The sequence below is a fragment of the Helianthus annuus genome, chromosome 9 (genome assembly GCF_002127325.2).
Source record: "Helianthus annuus cultivar XRQ/B chromosome 9, HanXRQr2.0-SUNRISE, whole genome shotgun sequence".
Classification (NCBI taxonomy): Eukaryota; Viridiplantae; Streptophyta; class Magnoliopsida; order Asterales; family Asteraceae; genus Helianthus; species Helianthus annuus.
Window position 1 is genome coordinate 115,698,041 of NC_035441.2, and position 20,014 is coordinate 115,718,054.

At 40.1% G+C, this 20,014-nt stretch overlaps 1 protein-coding gene across 1 annotated transcript; it reads left to right on the plus strand.

Annotated features, from left to right (window-relative positions):
* The first annotated feature begins 11,890 nt into the window (after positions 1-11,890).
* Positions 11,891-12,703, plus strand: LOC110876144. Its single transcript, XM_022124320.1, has one exon. It carries the CDS (start codon positions 11,891-11,893, stop codon positions 12,701-12,703), a length of 813 nt encoding a protein of 270 aa, XP_021980012.1.
* The last annotated feature ends 7,311 nt before the right edge of the window (positions 12,704-20,014 follow it).

The following is a 20,014-nucleotide window of genomic DNA, read 5'->3' on the forward strand; positions in this document are numbered from 1 at the left end:
ATGAACTCCTCGTCTTGAGCTCTGATACCACTTGTTGGACCGTGTGCGACCCTAAATAGTCAGTATAAGGCAGTTCATCTTTGAATACAGAGGCGGAATCAAAGTAAACAAAGTCACAACAACTATATCCTCTTAATTTCCTCTCTATTAATGCTTTCTGAGTCGAAATTTCCTCTCTATTAATGCTTTCTGAGTCGATTACAATGATTTCTGACAAAAAATCCGGCAGCACCTCGACTCTAATTCCGCTCCAACGATTACGAAATGAAATCACACAGCACATATATATAGGGCAGCTGATTCCGCTCGAAATGGTTCGAGCGGAACCCCATGTGATCTCGAGCGGAATCACCAGGTTACCTTTGGAGCGGAATCACCACTAAACATCCTGGAGCGGAATCACCATAAACCTATCAGGAGCGGAATCACATCAATATCCTGATTTCGCTTCAAATGACACAAGTGTCATTTGGAGTGGAATTACACTCTAAAATCCTATTCTTGATTTCCGAGCTCCAATCTAACCTATCTAGACCTAAGACTCGATAAAGACGCAGGAAACAGACATTTAGAGAAACCAACAAAAGAGAAAAGATTAAAAACCTGTTTTGTGATTTTTGTGAAAAGAGGAATCATCTAACAAAAGACTGTTTTCATCTAAAAGCATATGATTTAAACAAAACAAGTGTCATTGTACCTGCTAAAAGTTATACCATCTGTGGTAAAACAAACCACAAAACTCAAGAATGTATGTATCTTAAAAACTTTGATGTAAAAAAGAATGAGTACACTGCAAAAACATCCTTGAGTTCATCAACATCATCTGTCAAGTTCACAAAGAACCAACCACTGTTTGTGCCAGTCCAAACAGCTGTCACAAAACAGCTGAACCAAACAGATGTTCAAAGAGATGTTCAAGTGACTGATGCACCCCCTGCAAATCAATTCAGGAGAGGTAAGGGACAACCATCATACCAAAGGATCCCACATGTTTATGAGACTTACAAAAAGCCTTCTAAACCAAGAGTGAACATGCATCCTTTTGGTTATCAATAGGTGATTGGTCAAGACCCACAATAGTGGTTAGAGAAAAACAGTCCTAAAACTGTCCAAACCCCTGATCTAACCACTGCCCATGCACCTGAGACCATCCCAGACACTGTTGAGACCCCATCCAAAGCCTTGTTGGCTTTGGAGACCCTAATGAACTAATCCTTTTACTTCCTGTGCAGGGAGCTTATGCATGCTTAGATAGCCTTTGGTATGTAGATAGTGGAGGCTCCAGGCACATGACAGGATGTAAAGCCCTTCTCAAAGATTTCAAAATCCATGGAGGGGGTGATATATCCTTTGGTAATAATAGTAAAGGGAAAGTTTTGGAGTCTGGTACAGTACAGTCTGGTAATGTAAAATTTAAAAATGTCAATCTAATAGACAATCTAAAATTCAACCTCTTGAGTGTTACACAAATGAGTGATAAGGGGTATGGATCATTCTTCACAAAGGAGTGTTGCAGGATTGTTGGACCAGAAATGGTTGAAAAGATTGAAGAAATAATAAAAGCTGGGAAAACTAAACTTGTTGCTCAAAGAAGTGGCAATGTTTATGTGGTGGATATGTCAAAAGAGTGCCCCAGGACTGATGCCTGTCTGTTCTCAGCTGCATCAAACAAAGAGACAGAACTATGGCACAGAAGATTGGGACACACAAATCTTAAGACAATCACTGCCATTTCAAAACAGGGGTTAGTAAGAGGTTTACCTCAAAAACTGTTCACCTGTTCTGAGCATTGTGTTTCCTGTCTAAAAGGAAAACAACATAAAAGCTCATACAAATCCATTGATGAGTCCAAAACAACCAAATGTTTGCAAATGCTTCATATGGATTTGTTTGGCCCAGTTAAAGTCATGAGTCTGAAGAAAAAGAGATATTGTTTGGTTATTGTTGATGACTTTTCTAGGTTTACATGGACTTACTTTTTAAACTCAAAAGATGAGACTGCAGGCATTCTGCAAGACTTTGTGAAACAAGTTGAAAAGCAGTTTGACCTTCCAGTAAAAATCTTCAGAAGTGAAAATGGCACAGAGTTCAGGAACAAGGAGTTAGATGATTTCTGTGTGTCAAAAGGAATTGTGAGACAATACAGCATTCCAAGAACACCAGAACAAAATGGGGTTGTTGAAAGAAAGAATAGAACCTTGATTGAGGCTGCCAGAACCATGCTTGCTGATTCAGGTTTGCCATTAACTTTTTGGGCAGAGGCAGTAAACACTGCTTGCTATGTCCAAAACAGAGTTTTAATCAACCCCAGGCATCAAAAGACCTATGAACTGCTGTATAAAATAAAGCCATTGATCTCATATTTCAAAGTTTTTGGCTGTCCATGCTTCATTTTAAACTTAAAAGATTCTATATCAAAATTTGCAGCCAAAACTGATTGTGGTTATCATCTGTGATACTCAACCACTGCTAAGGCCTACAAAGTGTTTAACACAAGGACCAAAACAGTGGAAGAGACTTTGAATGTAAAGTTCAATGAACTTTCATCCATGAAAATCCCAGCAAATCCTGCAGAATTGTTTGATCTTGATAAATTCACTTTAGAAAATACTGCTGTCAAGACTAATAGTGCAGGTCCAGAGAATTTATCACCAGACTATGGGTATGAGATCATCATTCCTCAACAAAAGTCTATCACAATGGGAAGAGCAGCAGATGTACAAAATAGCTGTCAAAGCTCAACCACTGCTACCTCAACAGTTGTTGACCAAAGTAGCCCCTTAACCCCTGCTTCCACATCATCAAACACTGTTGATAAAAGTCCTCAAACAGTGGATCAAAGTCAGCATGTGTCCACACCATTACCACCTATCCCACCACCTTTTGAAACCACTGTTGGATCATCAAACTCACCAGTAGTGGTTAGCTCAGATGATTCACATCTGCAGCCATCCCCATTCAATACCATTGTTCCATACCAAGGAGAGCTCATCTTCTTGAAATCTCATCCACCAGACCAAATTATTGGCAACATCAATGAAGGGGTGCTCACAAGAAGTCAATCCCAAAACATTTATCTTTTTGCTGGTTTTCTATCACTCCATCAGCCAGTCAAGTACCAAGAGGCACTAAAAGACAACAGCCCATGCAAGAGGAGCTCCAACAGTTTAGAAGATAACAAGTTTGGGAGCTTGTACCATTGCCAGAGGGTGTAAGTCTTATTGGCACAAAATGGGTCTTCAAAAATAAAACTGATGAAAGGGGTATTGTTGTCAAGAATAAAGCCAGGCTTGTGGTTCAAGGGTTCAGACAAGAAGAGGGCATTGAATATGATGAAACTTTTGCCCCTGTAGCAAGACTTGAAGCTATCAGATTATTTCTGGCCTTTGCTGTCAACCACAACATCAAGGTGTATCAAATGGATATCAAATGTGCATTCCTTTATGGTAAGATTCAAGAAGAGGTTTATGTCTGTCAACCTCCAGGCTTTGAGGATCCATTTAATCCAAATCATGTCTACAAGCTGAATAAAGCTTTGTATGGCCTGAAACAAGCACCAAGGGCCTGGTATGAAACTCTTTCCACCTTTCTACTTTCCATTGGTTTCACAAGAGGTAAGATAGACAAAACATTGTTTCTAAAATGGAGAGGGAAGGATTTGATGATTGTCCAGATTTATGTGGATGACATCATCTTTGGAAGCACATGTAATAAAATGTGTGAAGAGTTCAAAAAAATCATGACAGCTGAGTTTGAAATGAGTGCAATGGTTGAACTCCAGTGCTTTCTTGGTCTCCAAGTAAGGCAACTGCAAAATGGCACTTTTATCCATCAAGGCAAATATGCCAAAGAACTTTTAAAGAAATTTGAGATGGATGATTGTAAGCCATGCAGTACACCCATTGCAACCAATAAATTAGTCATGTCTGATGAGAAGGATGAATTGGTTGATCAAACTTTATATAGAAGCATGATTGGGCCTTTATTGTACCTAACTGCATCTAGGCCAGACATCATGTTTGCAACATGTGTTTGTGCAAGATCCCAATCAGCCCCTAGAAAGTCAAACCTTATTGCTGTAAAAAGGATATTCAGATACCTCAAAGGTGCTCCCACACTTGGTATCTAGTATCCAGCTGATGGTAAAATTGAGCTTTCAGGTTTCTCAGATAGTGACTTTGCTGGATGTGACAAAACAAGGAAGTCCACTTCAGGAGGGTGCCAATTCCTAGGCAATTGCTTAGTGTCTTGGCAAAGCAAAAAGCAAGCAGCTGTTTCCATATCCACTGCTGAGGCAGAATATATAGTTGCTGCAAGCTGTACAGCCCAACTGCTCTGGCTTCAAAATCAGTTGCTGGATTTTGGTATCACTGCCTTAAAGACACCACTCTTGTTGGACAGCCAGGCAGCAGAAAATATCATCAAAAATCCAGTTTCCCACTCAACCACCAAGTACATTGACATCAGACATAACTTTGTGAGGGATTGCTATGAAAAATGTTTGATTTCTCTGCATCATGTTCCAACTAAGGATCAGCTGGCAGATGTGCTAACCAAAGCATTAGACACATCCTCCTTTGAAAGCTTGATCTCTAGGATTGGCATGCTAAACATGGAATAACAGGCAAAATCTTATCTTTCTATGAATAAAAGCATTAAAATGTTTTCAGAAAATCAAAAATCCACCCTTAAAAATAGCTAAAAATGAAAGTTTTCATTAAAATCCTTAAAAGTCTGCCATAACCACTGCTTTGTTCAAAAGTCTGTTCTACTTCTAAGTCTGTCCACTGCTGAAAGTCAACCCCTGTTTTCTTATTTTCATGATAAGCACTGTTGTTCAAAATCAGCGTTTTATCCACTGATATGCTATCCACTGATAGTAAAAATCATCCACTGCCTTCATTTGTTACCGTTGCAACCACTGCCCTTCATCAGTGGTTTTCATAAAAGTACTGTCCTTCATTTCATCAGGGGTTGGCACGTGGACAGTACATAGTGGTCAGACCTTTTGTAACCGTTGCCACGTCAGCATTCACTTTTTCTCCATAAAACCCTCTTTCAAAACCCCAAACAGGGTTTTACTGTCGAATTGAATTCTTAAAAATTCCTTTCTCAAAGCAGTTTTCATCTCATCTTCTCAAATTTCTTCACAACCATCTGCGATCATCTTCTCCAAAATGACAAAATCGAAGTCATCCACTAAATCCACCTCAAAATCATCGTCAACACCCACTGAAATTCCACACAAACCTTCTCACAACATTTTGGGTCTTCTTACAAAACCCGGCACCACCGATGCTTTCGATTCCATCATTGATCTCATGTCTGCATCAAAGTACAAAACTTTGCTTACAGAAGATGCTCCAATTTATCTGCAAACCCAAAGAGAGTTTTGGAAAAATTGTACCCTTGACAAACAATGCGAAGATGTCATAGCCATTAACTCTACTTTACATGGTAAAGCAGTCAAAATCACACCACAATCCGTTTCGGAAGTCTTTGAACTCAATGATCAGGAAGGTACAAATTCTTTTCCCAAAAATGAGTTAAAAATTGATTTCCTTGAAAGAGGGTATGCTGATTCAATGATGAAGAGGGATACCTTACAAAAAGGGTACTTCCCTCCTGCAACAAGATTTTTATTTCATACCCTGTTATTGTGTGTTTCAAATAAAACCACCTCTTTTAATGAAATACCATTAAAGATTCAAAACCTGGGGTATGCTATTCTTCAAGAAGAAAATTTCAATTATTCCCAGGAAATCTTTAATGATCTAGTTAAAAATGTTGATAAAAAGCCATTCTTACTTTTTCCAAGATTCTTAAGCTATTATTTTGAAAAGAAATTTAGTAAGGATGATGCTTTTGCAATAAAACAAGGTGAATCTTTTCAAATAAACAGCTTAACTGCTGAAACTTTTACAAGAATGTCAACACCTTGCAAAACACAAGCAGAGGTGTGGGTTTCAAAACACCAGTTGTTTCAACAACTGTTAGTCAATCACAAACCACTGCCACTAAAATCACCACCACTGATCCACCCAAAACATCATCAGCCTCTCCTCAACCAAAAAGGAGAAGGCTAATCCTGAAAGATGATGACATTTCACCACCACTAACATCTTCAAAATCTCTAACACTTGCTACTATACCAAACCCTGTTCCTCTCTCATCAGCTCAAATTCAAATACCATTAGCTCCTGCAGGTGTTCAATTTCCTCTTGAACTTATAGCAGTCAGAGAAGAAATCAAGTCCTTTTATTATGAGGATGACCCTGCTAAAAGGAGTTTGCCATCAGTTGGAGGATATCCCAGGCCTAACAATATTGAAGAATATTTGAAAATCAAGGCTCAGCAAGCAGAGGATATCTCAAAAAGAAATACACAAGGGAAATCTGATAGAGAAATTCAGCAGAACTATCAATTCTTGCTCACACAAGTCAGATCTTTGGAACAATTTGCAAAGAATGTGTGTCAGCAGATATCAGAAAAGGCAGATGAATCCCTAAGAAAAGATTATGTTGTAAACATCATGGCCCATAAGAAATACAAAGGAGAGAGACACATGTATAAAGACTGGACCATTCCTGAGCTTGAAAGTGAAGCAGCCAGGATTCAAGAAATGATCAAGAATAAGGTCAAGCACACTCCTCCAGATTGGGCAAAGTTCAAAAAGAATGTACCTGATAAAAAGGTAGAGCTGAGGAGAATGAAAGAGGAATTAGCTGCTGCTGATTATGGGTCCTTAAATCAAGTGTTGAGATGGAAAGAAGATAAAGTCAGGGCTACCTACAAAAGTTTGGAGAAATTGAGGAAGGCAAATCCTAATGCTCCACGAAAGCCTGACTACCCTGAAGCAGAGGTTTCAACAAGACCACCAAAGCTGCAAATCAGGAGAGCCACTGCTCCAGCTGGTGCAGCCATCTTTAAAAGAAGGCAACAAAAACAGTTGGGTGCTGAAACTATCCAAGAGCTAATGGAAGGTGATGATCTTGTAAAAGAAGGCATTAAGAAAATGATTGTAGAAACTCTTGGATTGGATCAAACTGCAAGTACTGCTCAGTCAGTCATCAATAGGCCAGCTTCACCAAACAGCTCATCTAATAAAAATCTCCCAAGAAACCCACCAGACTCAAAAGTACTAAAGTGGAAAACTGATAAACAGACCCATGTACTGACAGTGATCAAGTCTAGTGGAGAAGTGAAGAAACTAACTAGGGAACAAGCACTTGGCCTAAGTCTTGAAGATTTGCAGGATCTCCTTGATCTTCCACTTAGCAGGGATGATGATGACACAGATGCCTTAGCCTTTGAGTTATAACTCAAAGGGCAAATAAGGGAACTGCTGATGAGGCAATAAAGATCTTCCAATGATGAAGAGTTTTGGCATTATCTGTTCCAGGGGGAGATTGTTGGGATTGAACCCTACCAAAGGAACAGATAATCAAAGCCAAAACTGGATCAGAGCAGTGGATCCAGAATAAGCAAAAGTTTATATTTAAATCTCTCCCCTTGAAAGTGGTTTCAACATCTGCTGACCTCCAAACTACTGATCTTTACTAACTGCTGACCTACAACTGTTGTCCAAGTCAAAGACTGATGGAAGACTAAAGCTCTGCTGATTCAATCTACTGCTATGGGTCAAGATCTGCTGATCATGAAAAGTACTGCTGGGTTCACATCAGTGGAAGGATGCAGCAGTAGTTTAGTTTATATTATGAAATGTAATGTACAACAGTAGTTAGCATAGCAGAGGTTGTATAGATCAGATGTTAGAGTTTGTTAGGAGGTTAGATGTCACTTTCATGGTGACGTCAGCTTAGATGCTTCAGTGGTTTGCTCATGCCTATAAATAGAACAATGCTCTGTACTGTTCTATCAGCTCTTCACCATCTTTCTCCTGCACGAACAAATCACTTTGAGCTCATGCTAAGGGGGAGTTCGTTATTCACTTGCAATTGTAATTGAATCTTGTAATAAATTCAAGCATTCGGTTCAATGTTAAACTTGTGTATTGAAAGCAATTCTCTTGTTTGATTGCGTGCAAAGTTTGTTATCATTTATATTCCGCTGCATTTCTCATTCATCTTCATCTTAATTCAAACGTAAAACACAATTAATCCAAACTCAGATCCTAACAATGGAACAGTTAGCTAAGTTGTATGTAAATGAAATAGTTTCATTACATGGAATTCCTTTGTCAATTTGTTTTGATAGAGATAGCCGTTTTACCACTCATTTTTGGACAAGTTTCCAAAAAGCAATGGAACCAAGTTAAATCTAAGCACATCTTATCATCCTCAAACGGATGGACAAAGCGAAAGGGCAATCCAGACAATGGAGGATATGCTTAGAGCTTGTGTAATTGATTTCGGAGGTAATTGGGATGATCATTTACCATTGATAGAATTTTCTTACAATAACAGCTATCATACCAGTATCAATCCTGCACCATTCGAAGCACTTTATGGACGAAAGTGCCGAACTCCAGTCTGTTGGGCAAAAATTGGAGAAAAGCAACTATCTGGACCAGAGATAGTACAAGAAACAACCGACAAGATTGTTCAAGTCAAGGAAAGACAAAAAGCAGCACGTGACCGACAGAAGAGTTATGCTGATAACAGGCGCAAATCATTGGAATTTCAAGTAGGGGACAAGGTGTTATTGAAAGTCTCTCCTTGGAAGGGAGTGGTAAGATTCATTAAAAGGGGAAAGCTAAGCCCCAGGTGTGTTGGACCTTTTGAGATTATTAGAAGAACAGGACCCGTAGCCTCTCAGTTAAAACTGCCAGAGGAAATGGCAGGAATACATGATGTATTCCATGTATCTAATCTCAAAAGGTGCTTAGCCGATGAATCACTGGTAGTACCTCTTAAGGACATAGAGGTAAATGAAAAGCTCAAGTTTGTGGAAAGACCGCTACAGATTGAAGACAGAAAAGTCAAGAATCTTAAACACAAGAGATTAGTTCTTGTCAAAGTGAAATGGGATTCCAAGATAGGACCAGAATATACATGGGAACTTGAATCAGAAATGCAAAGGAAATACCCCCACTTATTCCAGTAGACCTCGATGACAAGTTCTAGAATAAGGTGGGGAGGATATAAAAACCCTCCTAAAATTATTTCCGGCACCCTAAAAATAATTAGAATGTACCTATACGTCCTAAAATACACCCCGTATACGAGAAATGGCCCGAAATACCTTTATTTTATACAAAAATTAACTAAAAACAATTTTTAATGGTCCCTGGCGGCCCGCGATAGAGCCACTTAAGGCTTACACGGGGCGCGGCAGCCTTGCTACGCAGCCTCACCCTGAGCTGCCACGTGGCAGCTTCGTGTCAAGTCTATGTGGGTGACCGGACCACCCTACGCCCTAGATCCCCTAGGTCACGGCCCGCGAAGGCTAAGCCTTGGGGCGCGACGGTCCTGCTGATCAGCTCTATAAATAGCTTCGAGAGGTTCAGTCGACAAATCGTTCAAAACTTTTACTTCTCTCTTAATTTCTCTATAGTCCAAGTAATACCCGGGCATAATACCCATTAAAATAGCAAAGCTTTGCCTTGTTGTAAGTATTTTAACCCTCGGTTACGTATTAGATACGCTGCCCGATTGATCTAGGATTCCGTAACGGCTGTTGAGGCTCTGCTCGACGTAGTCGTTGGAGTTCTGTCTCGGGGAGGGTATTACTAATGTAAATATTGGGTTATTATACTAACGTGTGTGCATTATGTAATTAATAGATAATCACCAGGAAATCATAAAGGAAAACCCTAAATTAGCAATGTGAGTAATCCTCCTTTTTGCAAACTGTTTTTACAAAACCTCAATTGTTTTAATTTATATTTAACAATGATAGAATATTTGTATTCTACAACTATCGTCGGTATGTTGGGGTTTTGTATACAAAATTTGTTACTACACTGTGAGTAGTAACATGACCACAAGTCTGATTGACAGTACCGTGGGTGGTAATTAAAGTAGAAAATAAACAAATGTAAATGCGCGACCACCCTCGATACTGTAAACGGTTTTTACTTGTCTTGATTAAACTGGGACTCACTCACCAGTATTTCCCACTGACAAAATGTTTTTAAATATGTTTCAGGTAATAAAATGTGAAAGCCAAATAGAAGCCAGCAGGACAGCACTGAAGGCTTGAAAAAGTGGCTATAAAAAGATACCCAAATAAAGAAATGTTTTATTTAAATAAAATAAGGTTTATACCTATAAAAATGTGTGTACTGGAAACTTGGGAATTTCCCATGTGTTTAATATTATAAAAGTGTGGTATTTTACTCTGATAAAATATTTCCTAAGTACGATCCTGATGTAATTTCTGCTACCAAACTGATAAACACCGATATCACTGAAACTGGCACGGCCACCCGTTCCCGGGTTATTAGGGGACGGCGGTTGCGACACCGTGAGTATGATGATCGGCTGGAACGGAATGTTGATTTTCCAGGGTATGAGGAGCCGGGTGTCAATTTGCAGGACGGAACATTCACAATGGATAATTCCGGCAGCGGTGAGGGGAGATTCCCAACGGTTCCGGTAGAAGACGTACAGGCGGGACCAGTTATTAAGGAAACAATTCCAAGTAATATTAATGGTGGTGTGGGCGACATTAATTGCATGGAGAATGGAGGTTTTTTTGTTTTCTCCAAGGAACTTTGAAAAGAACCAATGGATATATGAAGGATGGCAGAGGAAAGATAATGAGTATGTAGGAGGCGGCAATAGAGATACTGATGGTAGGCAGAACTTTTTTAATGTTGACCTAAGCTCTTTTGGACCTTGCAAAAGAGTTAAAAAGGTTAGAAAGCCCACATACAAAAACCTTTAGTGGAGGAAGCTGGCGAGATTATGAGGCCCAGGAAAAGATTAAGAGATAACGACCCATTCGACCTGAACAAAACTATTGGGATACAGGAGGATAGTGATAAAAGTGCCAAGCGGAAAACACCGACGATTTTTATAGGGAGCGCTGGCGAGTTCGAGGTACAACAGGAGGAGTCAAGTGGAACTAGAAAGGAAAGAGAAGACGAGGAAGTGAAAGATCTAAATTTATTGCCAATCGAGGAGGTGGAGGAAAATATTAATGTGGAGTTTCAAATTACATCAGACATGGGGGACGCTCTGGGAGTTGACTTGCAGGGACACGAGCATCTGATTAAAGAAGTGATCAGGGAAGAAGGAATCCAAATAGGAGATAAATGAATTTTCTTTCCTTTAATATTAGAGGTTTAGGAGAGGGGGATAAAAACAAAGCGGGGTGGATAAAAAATTTAAAACATGAAAATGGTATTGATTTCACTGCGTTACAAGAAACTCAATTTAGTGACATTTCAGGTATCGAATTCGAGAAATTTTGGGGAGCAGGTAGTTTCGAGATGGATCACATTCCGGCAGCTGGCAGATTTGGAGGGGTGGTTAGCATGTGGGATCCTGGTATTCTCAAGGTATATGACTCTTTCAAACACCCTAACTTTTTATTAACTATGGGGACTTTTAGAGGTAGCAATCAAGCAATCAATATAGTAAAAGTTTACGCTCCTCATAAAGTCCCTCAAAAAAGGCTCTTTGGGACGATATTTGGGGGGGGGGGGGTGATGGGTAGTCATCCGGGCTGGTGGGTGATTCTGGGATATTTTAATGCGGTGTGTTTTAGGGAGGAAAGGAGAAACTATATTTTTAATAGAAAATGTGCATCTAATTTTAATAATTTTATCTCTGTTAATGGGTTGAGAGAGTATGATATGAAAGGAAGAAAGTTTACGTATTTGAAAGACAATGATAATTAACATAGTAAAATCGATAGAGTTCTGGTGGATCAAGAATTCTTCCTGAAGTGGTCGGGGGCTTGCCTTCGGGCGTTGCCATGGATGTTCTCGGATCATTGCCCTCTTGTTTTGACTTGCTCGGATAAAAACTTTGGCCCTAAGCCATTCAGAATTTTCAACTCTTGGTTGGAAAGAAAGGATTTTGAAGAGGTGGTGCTCAAGGCGATTGCTAATTTTAATGGGGTTGGGGATCCGGACGTGAGGTTATATCAAAAACTTAAAAATATTATGGAAGCCTTAGTTTCCTGGAAAAAAGAGGTCTTATCTAAGGAAGTGGAAATAGAGATGACTATTAAGGAAGAGTTAGAACGCTTGGAAGAGGTGGCGGAGGGCAGAGAGTTAAGTGAAGAGGAGGAGTGGACCAGATCGGAATGCCTTAAAGATCTAAAGGAGCTCGAAGGCTACAAACTGAAAGATATCAAACAAAGAGCTAGAGCTAGATGGGATTTAGAAGGAGACGAGAATATGGGGATCTTTCACGGATACATCAAAAGTAGAAGGGCATGTAACAATATACCGGGCCTTAAGATAAATGAAGAATGGATCACTAAACCTTCTATGATAAAGAAAGAGATTATGGGCTTCTTCAAAAGGGTGTTCGAGGAAAAGATCAAAGACAGACCTAAACTCATATGCCAGAACGCTAAATGTCTTTCGGAAGTGGACGCTGCTTCTCTGACGATTCCTTTTAGGAAAGAGGAGATTAAATGCGCGGTGTTTGAATGTGGTTCAGACAAAGCACCAGGGCCGGACGGTTTCAACTTTAATTTCATCAAAAGGTATTGGAACATTTTCGAAAATGATTTCTTTGACTTGTTGGATTCTTTTTATAGTAAAGGCACGATAGCAGCGTGATCTAGTTCTTCCTTCATAACTCTCATTCCCAAGAACAAAGATCCGGTGGGGTTGAAAGAATATAGACCTATTAATTTGATCGGGGTGATTAGCAAAACTATTTCTAAGATTTTGGCTAATCGGCTTAAAGTGGTTATTGGAACTATCATCTCGAAAAATCAGACGACTTATCTTAAAGGGAGATATATTCTCGACAGTCCGCTTATGCTTAATGAGCTTTTGGCGTGGATTAGAAAATAATATAAAAAGGCTTTTTTACTCAAAATTGATTTCGAAAAGGCGTACGACAATGTTTCTTGGAGTTTTCTTTTGGACATCATGGGCCAAATGGGTTTTCTTGAATTATGGTGTACATGGATTAAAGGAAGCTTAGCTTCGGCTAGATCCTCGGTTCTTATAAATGGGTCCCCCACCTTCGAATTCAACTGCTCTTAAGGGGTCAGACAGGGCGACCCGCTTTCCCCGTTTTTTTTCCTTCTGGTCATGGAGGCCCTGTCTAATAATTTGTGTAAAGCGAGGATAGAAGGTCTTTTCAAAGGTATTCAAACTCCCAATAATGGTCCGGTAATTTCTCACCTCTTTTATGCTGATGATGCTCTTATGTTGGGAGAGTGGGATAGGGATAATGTTAAGAATGTGGCTAGATGTCTAAGTATTTTTTATTTATGTTCAAGCTTAAAAATTAATCTTCAAAAATCTAACTTATATGGGTTGGGTGTTGATAGTGGGTCTGTGTCGGTTATGTCTAAAGTGATTGGGTGTAAAGCGGATTCTATTCCTCTAACATACTTGGGAACTAAGGTGGGGTCGAATATGAACAGAATAAACAATTGGAGTCTGATTATTGAAACTTTTGATAAAAGATTGTCGAGTTGGAAAGCTAAAACTTTATCTATGGGGGGAAGGCTTACTTTGATAAATTCTGTTTTGGAAAGCCTGTCTATTTATTATTTATCTTTATATAAATCCTCGGTGGGTGTTTTGAAGGCTCTCGAGGCCAAAATGAGAAAATTCATATGGGTTGGTTCAGGTAACGTTTCTAAGATGAACCGGGTGGCTTGGGATTGGGTTACTTAGCCCAAGTCTAAATGTGGGTTGGGTATTAGCAGGTTAAAAGAGGTCAACGATGTAACACCCCGTGTTTCGAAAGTCAAAGTCAAAGTCAAGATTAAAGTCAAAGGAAGAAAAGATTGCTAATTGTGAACTGTCACCCCTTGCTCTAATCCTGCTTTGACTCGTAGTTAGTCTATTTAATTGTTTACGTTAGTTGTATTACGTGGAGTACTTGTTAATAATCGAGGTTTGATCGCTATTTATCGATGTTTATCGCATGTATTATCGCTTATCGCAATCGCACTCGCAACTCGAATTATGCGTTCTGGATATTGTTTTATGTGTGTGTGCCTCTTATATGTTACTTGTGCATGTTTATTTATGTTGTAATATGGTAATTAATCGAAACACAATCGAAACGCCATCGCAACCGAATTGCAAACGCTAAACGCAAGTTAAGTTAGGATGATTGTATGTTGATATAGTAGTTGGGATTAAAAGTAATTTGAAGAGAAACCCCATCGCATCGCAACGCTCGTCACACGAATCGAAACGGCAAAACATCGCCGCGTCATGCACTCTAATCGAGTGGCCAGCCGACCGAGCTGCCACCCAATCGGACTGCCACCCGATCAGGCTGTCACTCGATCGACCAGCCCTCTCCTCCCCTTTCCTTTTATGGAAACCCTATAAATACCCTGTCAACATCAACACTACACCTTTTGCACTCTCTGTCCGACCAGCTCGCTTTTTGCCCCATTTCTTTAGATTTCTCGCGATTCTTGTAAGTTTTCCACCTAAATCTTGTACGTTCTTGATCTACACGCACTCCTACACCTTTCTATCTTTTGAATCTTAACTTTTAACCGTGAAATCACTAGATTTGAGGTGTTCTAGGATGATGTCATCATGGTGTTCTTATGAACTTCATGTTTTGGCTTCAACCCACCAAGAACAACTTAGATCTAACCGCTTTCCACATAAATAACAAAGATCTTGCATAAGATCCGAACATATTCATGGTGAAACTGGACTGAAAGATGGTTTCTAACTTTCTTTCAACTCTTTTACACTCAATGCACTCAAAACCGATAGAATCAGACCTTGTTCTAACCTTCTACTCCTTTTTGGTGATGTGTTAGCTCAAGATCTGAATTCTACCAAGGAGACAACCGATTCCGAGTTAAGCATGAACAACCGTCACGGATCTGTGAACGGGTCGGATTTGGGTGATTCATGTCCGACCTGGTCACGAAGGGCATGTTATATGTGACTTAATGAATGCTTGTTTGTTATGTTTACACATGGAAATGTTGTCTACCTGCCTACGCAATACTTTAACGCTAACCGTTACCGCATGTTATATGTGACTTAATGAATGCTTGTTTGTTATGTTTACACATGGAAATGTTGTCTACCTGCCTTAGCAACGATAGTACTATTTGTTTGGACTCAACACCTGTTTACTCAGGGGTTGTTAAGGACAATTTGTTACATGGCTCACAGTGGTGAGTGTGTATTACGAACTGCCTTGGTCAGTCAACCCGCAGTCATTGGTATCGATAGGTTCATGTCGATAACTAACATGCCTCATTTTACACTGTGTGCGTGCTGGTTATGCATAACGACTTCAAACTCTATTATATCTATCAAACTTGTATACTCACCTTTACACTATGTGTATTGACTTTTACTTTAACGTACGTGACAGTTGCTTAGGATGTTTGAATGCTTTGCTTGCTGTGAAATCGAGGCTAGGAAAGGTCTAGAAACAAATAAACAATTGACTGTATTTTGGAATCTGAGTTGTCGGAACAGAACAATTTGACTAGATCTTGTCTGTAATAATTATGTTATCTTTTATGACATGGTATGGGACATGTTGCTTAAAATAATTGGTAATTAAAGTTGTTATGGAAACTTCTGGACAATCTGTTTCGCTCAGTGCCACGCCCCGATGTTTCCGCCATTGGTTGGGGTGTGACAGATTGGTATCAGAACCATAACTATAGGGAATTAGGCAAGACTCTACCTTGTCCGGGTCGATGTCTTAGAAACGACCTAGTCTATAGTTAGGAACCAGCAGACCGACTTGTACAAATCCTTAGGGGTTTGGTACAAGCTTACTTGCTATATCTCGTTATTCTCGTTTGCACTACACTATCACTGCACAACTATTATTCGAAAATGAACGAGTGATTTGGTCGAGATTAGGTGTGAAAGCCGCAAATTCTCGATTAAATCGCTTGTTCGTTCTGTATTTATCTATAAAACACGAGAATTTGCGTTGAACCAGCAGTGAAATCCATACTTTAACACGGAATTTTCGTCTCTACTTTTATAAAGACAGGAACAAAGTTGTTAAGTTAGGGGTGAAACCCGAACCTTGACGACTTGTTCCGCCCTTATTTTTTATTTATAAACTCTCACCAAAGTCTCGACGGACTCCAACGACTTGAAGTCACACCGTAACTGGAGGGATGCGTGTCGTACGTCCACATTCGAGACGAGAGCATAGTCCCGAAGGCCAAAGTGTGTACCAAAGGTCCTTGTGAATAGTCGAATCACTTTGGGTAGTCGACGTCTATCAGCCGTAGACAATCTACTTCTCGAATTTTTATGTGTTTTGATTCTGAGCTCGCTACTGCCGACTATGATATTTGTCGATTTTATGTGTTTTATGTGATTATCTGTTTATGTGTTATGATTTTTGGAGATTTTAATTCGCTTTTCGCTTCGTTTTGATCGACACACACTACTTGCACTGCACATCTATCTCAACACGCTAACAAATCGCTACTATTTATGGAACGACCTTACATCATGTTGCTCGATGTATATTCACTAATCGCAATAGCTATTCTCGAACGCTTGCGGACTTTGAATGATAGGTTTCTGTATTCTGACTGCCTCTATGTGCATCTAGGTGAATTGTGTGCTTATATGCTACCATATTTCTGTGCCTTACGTGCTTATGTGCTTATGTGCTTATGTGAATATGTGATTATGTGCCTATGTGTTTACGTGATTATACGTGTTCCTGAGCTTTAGTAGTATTAGGCATGTGAGGTGAGATTCGATTATGTTGTGTTGAGTCCTGTGGCGATGTCTGTTGCAGACAATGTCGTCATCTGGATCTCGCGCTACTCAAGCTGCTCGCCGAAAGCAAGCAGATAAACGCCTCGCCGCTATGGTTGCTAAGCAAATGGCGAAGGTCGTACCTCAAGTCGTCAGTGAGCTGTACGAAAATATGAGCAAATCGTCTGAAGAGTCAAGGACAGACTCGCCAAAGTCTGGGTTTAGCTTCAAGCAGTTTAAGGCATGCGGACTGAAGGAATTCACTAGCGAAGAAGGCCCTACGGCTTTATTTAAATGGTTCGATTCGATCAAGGTCACCCTGCGTCAGAATGGATGTCCTGACAATCTCCGCACTCTGAATGCTACCGGCGTCTTCCAGTCCTGTGCTTTAGACTGGTGGACGGCCGAGAGAAACAAACACGGAAACGATGCAGCTTATGGTCTGTCGTGGGATGAGTTGAAGAACGTCATGCTCGAAGAGTTCTGCCCTCCCCATGAGCGCCAGAAGTTGGAGGACGAATTCTGGCATATCAAGCAAAAAGATGGTGACAACGCTGCTTTAACCGCTCGCTTCAAGCAGCTTAGTATTATCTGTCCTGATCAAGTCAAGACTACTAACATGATGATCAAGAAGTACATGCGAGCTCTGCCAGACTGTGTTGCAGATTTTGTGCATGCTTCAAAGCCAGCAACAATCGAGGAAACCTACCTGCTTGCCACCGAAATCAACGACAAGCGAGTAAAAGCTAGTTTTTGGGATAAATCTTCGAAGAACCTGCATCAAGCTACCACCGCCGCCTCTGCTGAAACCGCCACCGCTGCCCCGCAATCATCAAAGTCCTCTCGTCGCAAGAGGAAGAAAAACAACAACAACTCCAGCAACAAGAACTGTGTTATCATTACCGTTGCTCCACTTCAAGCTGTAACAACCCACGGTAAAATCAACATCCTCATAATATTTCTGACACCCTAGTATATCTTAAAATGTCCCAATATGTCTTTATATACACCCCATATAAGAAAACCGAGCCCGAAAGATATAAAATAGTATTTAAAATAAATAAAAGTTTTAATCTAGGGCTGAGGCGGGCCGCGTAGACCCACCTCAACCTTCACGCAGGCGGTATCAAGGCTCAAAACTGACTTCGTTGATTTCTTAAGTTAAGGAGGGCCGCGTAAGACCTCGTTTAAGCTAACGCGGGCCGCGTAAGATCAACAACGCAGCTACACCAGAGGCCGACACGTGTCGACATCGTGGCTAAGCTAGGCGATGACCCGGATCACCTAAACCCTACCCGGGCTAGTACGCAGGTCGCGTAAGCCCTGCTTATCTTTTACGTGGGCCGCGTGAGAGTCCAGTTCAGCAAGTATAAATAGAAGGCATCGGATTTCATTTCGAATTCGCTCACAACGTTTCTGTATCTCAAAGTTCTGAAATATTAGGCATAGAAAGCTGGTATTATACCCCCTAATTAGCGAGGTTCTGCTCCGTATTAAGTATTATAACCCCAGTTTCGTATTAGATACGCTGCCCGATTGATTTTGGGTTCCGTAACAACTGTCGTGGTTCTTCCCGACGTAGTTGTTGGAATAACATCTCGGGGAGGGTATCATTAATATTTTCAAAGGGTTATAATACTGACCTACGTACATTTGTATAAATTATAGATTATTCCCAGGAAACCCTTACACGAAGTCTAAGATAGCAATGTGAGTTTATCCTCTTTTTGTTAACCTTTTTGGAATATTTTACAAAACCTTAATTGTTTTACAATGTGATTCAGCGGTGATTGAGTCTTTGTAGTTCTTCAATTACTGTCGGTATGTTGGGGCTTTGTATACAAAATTTACTACTACGAGTAGTAAGTCGGGGATGACAGTACGTTACCATTGGACAATGAGTTAGCCAATGTGTAATATGACCCACAAGTCAGGATTGACAGTACTGAATGAGTAATTGTGTAGACATAAACAATGTGATCGCTCTCAATACTGTTTTAATTAATAAAATGTTTCTTGATTAAACTGGGATTCACTCACCAGTATTTCCCACTGACAAAATGTTTTTAAAACGCGTTTCAGGTAACACAATGTGACAGCCAATTAGTAAAAAGCCAGCTGGAGAGCACTGAAGGCTTGGGAAAATTGTGGCTATAAAAGTTACCTAATAAATGATGTTTTAATTCAATAAAATAGTGTTTATCCCTATAAATGTATTGTAATAAGAAACTTGGGTTTTGCTCATGTGATTATTAATATTAAATATGGTGGTTTTACTCTGATAAACATTTCCTAACTATGGTCCTGATGTAATTTCCGCTGCCAATATAACAAGCTGATACCACCGAAACTCTGAGTTCGCGTCCACCCGTTCCCGGGATAGATAAGGGATCGAAGGTTGCGACAGAAGGTGGTATCAGAGCCTAGCCACTGGTCTGAGCCAAAGAAGTGTTCTGCTGACACTTAAATTCTAAATTTTGTGTTAGGAAATAAATTATGGAAATACATGCATAACTGTATTTATTTGTTATGTGTTATTTGACTATTTGTTAGTTTACAGTATGAGTGATCAAGGACCCTCAGACATGAGTCGGCAGTTATCTGATTCACCTAGGAGTGAAGGTACCTCTTCACAGCCTGCTCTTTCTGGGTATTCTGCTGATCAGGAAGAAGGAATGTTTGCTTTTAAAGCCCAGTCAGAAGAGCCATTTCCTCATAAGAAAAGAGGATGGTTCAATAAGGAAGCCTTTGCATGTAGAAAAAGAATGCGAAAGTTGCAACAGCAAAGAGTTTTAGCAGCCGCTAAGCGAGAGTCAGATGCCCATACACAGGATATGCTTAATAGAAGCCTAGCCAATTTCCCTATCCTAGCTACCACTGCTGCTGACCCAAGTCTGGAACAACTAGTAGCCCCACAACCACAAAACCCAAACCAACCCATGGAGATAGAAAATCAAGTGAAGATGCATGATTTCAACCCAGAGGAAATACCTAGGATACCTAATCCCTTAGACCCAAATTACGACCCCTGGTGGGACGATAATAGGGACTTTGTACAACGTTACCCGATATAGGAAGAAACACCCATACAGAACATAGGAGTCTATCCAGGTATGGACCCTTTAGATCCCTATTACCACAATGAATATATTAGGGAAATCTTAGAAGATCCTTACCAAT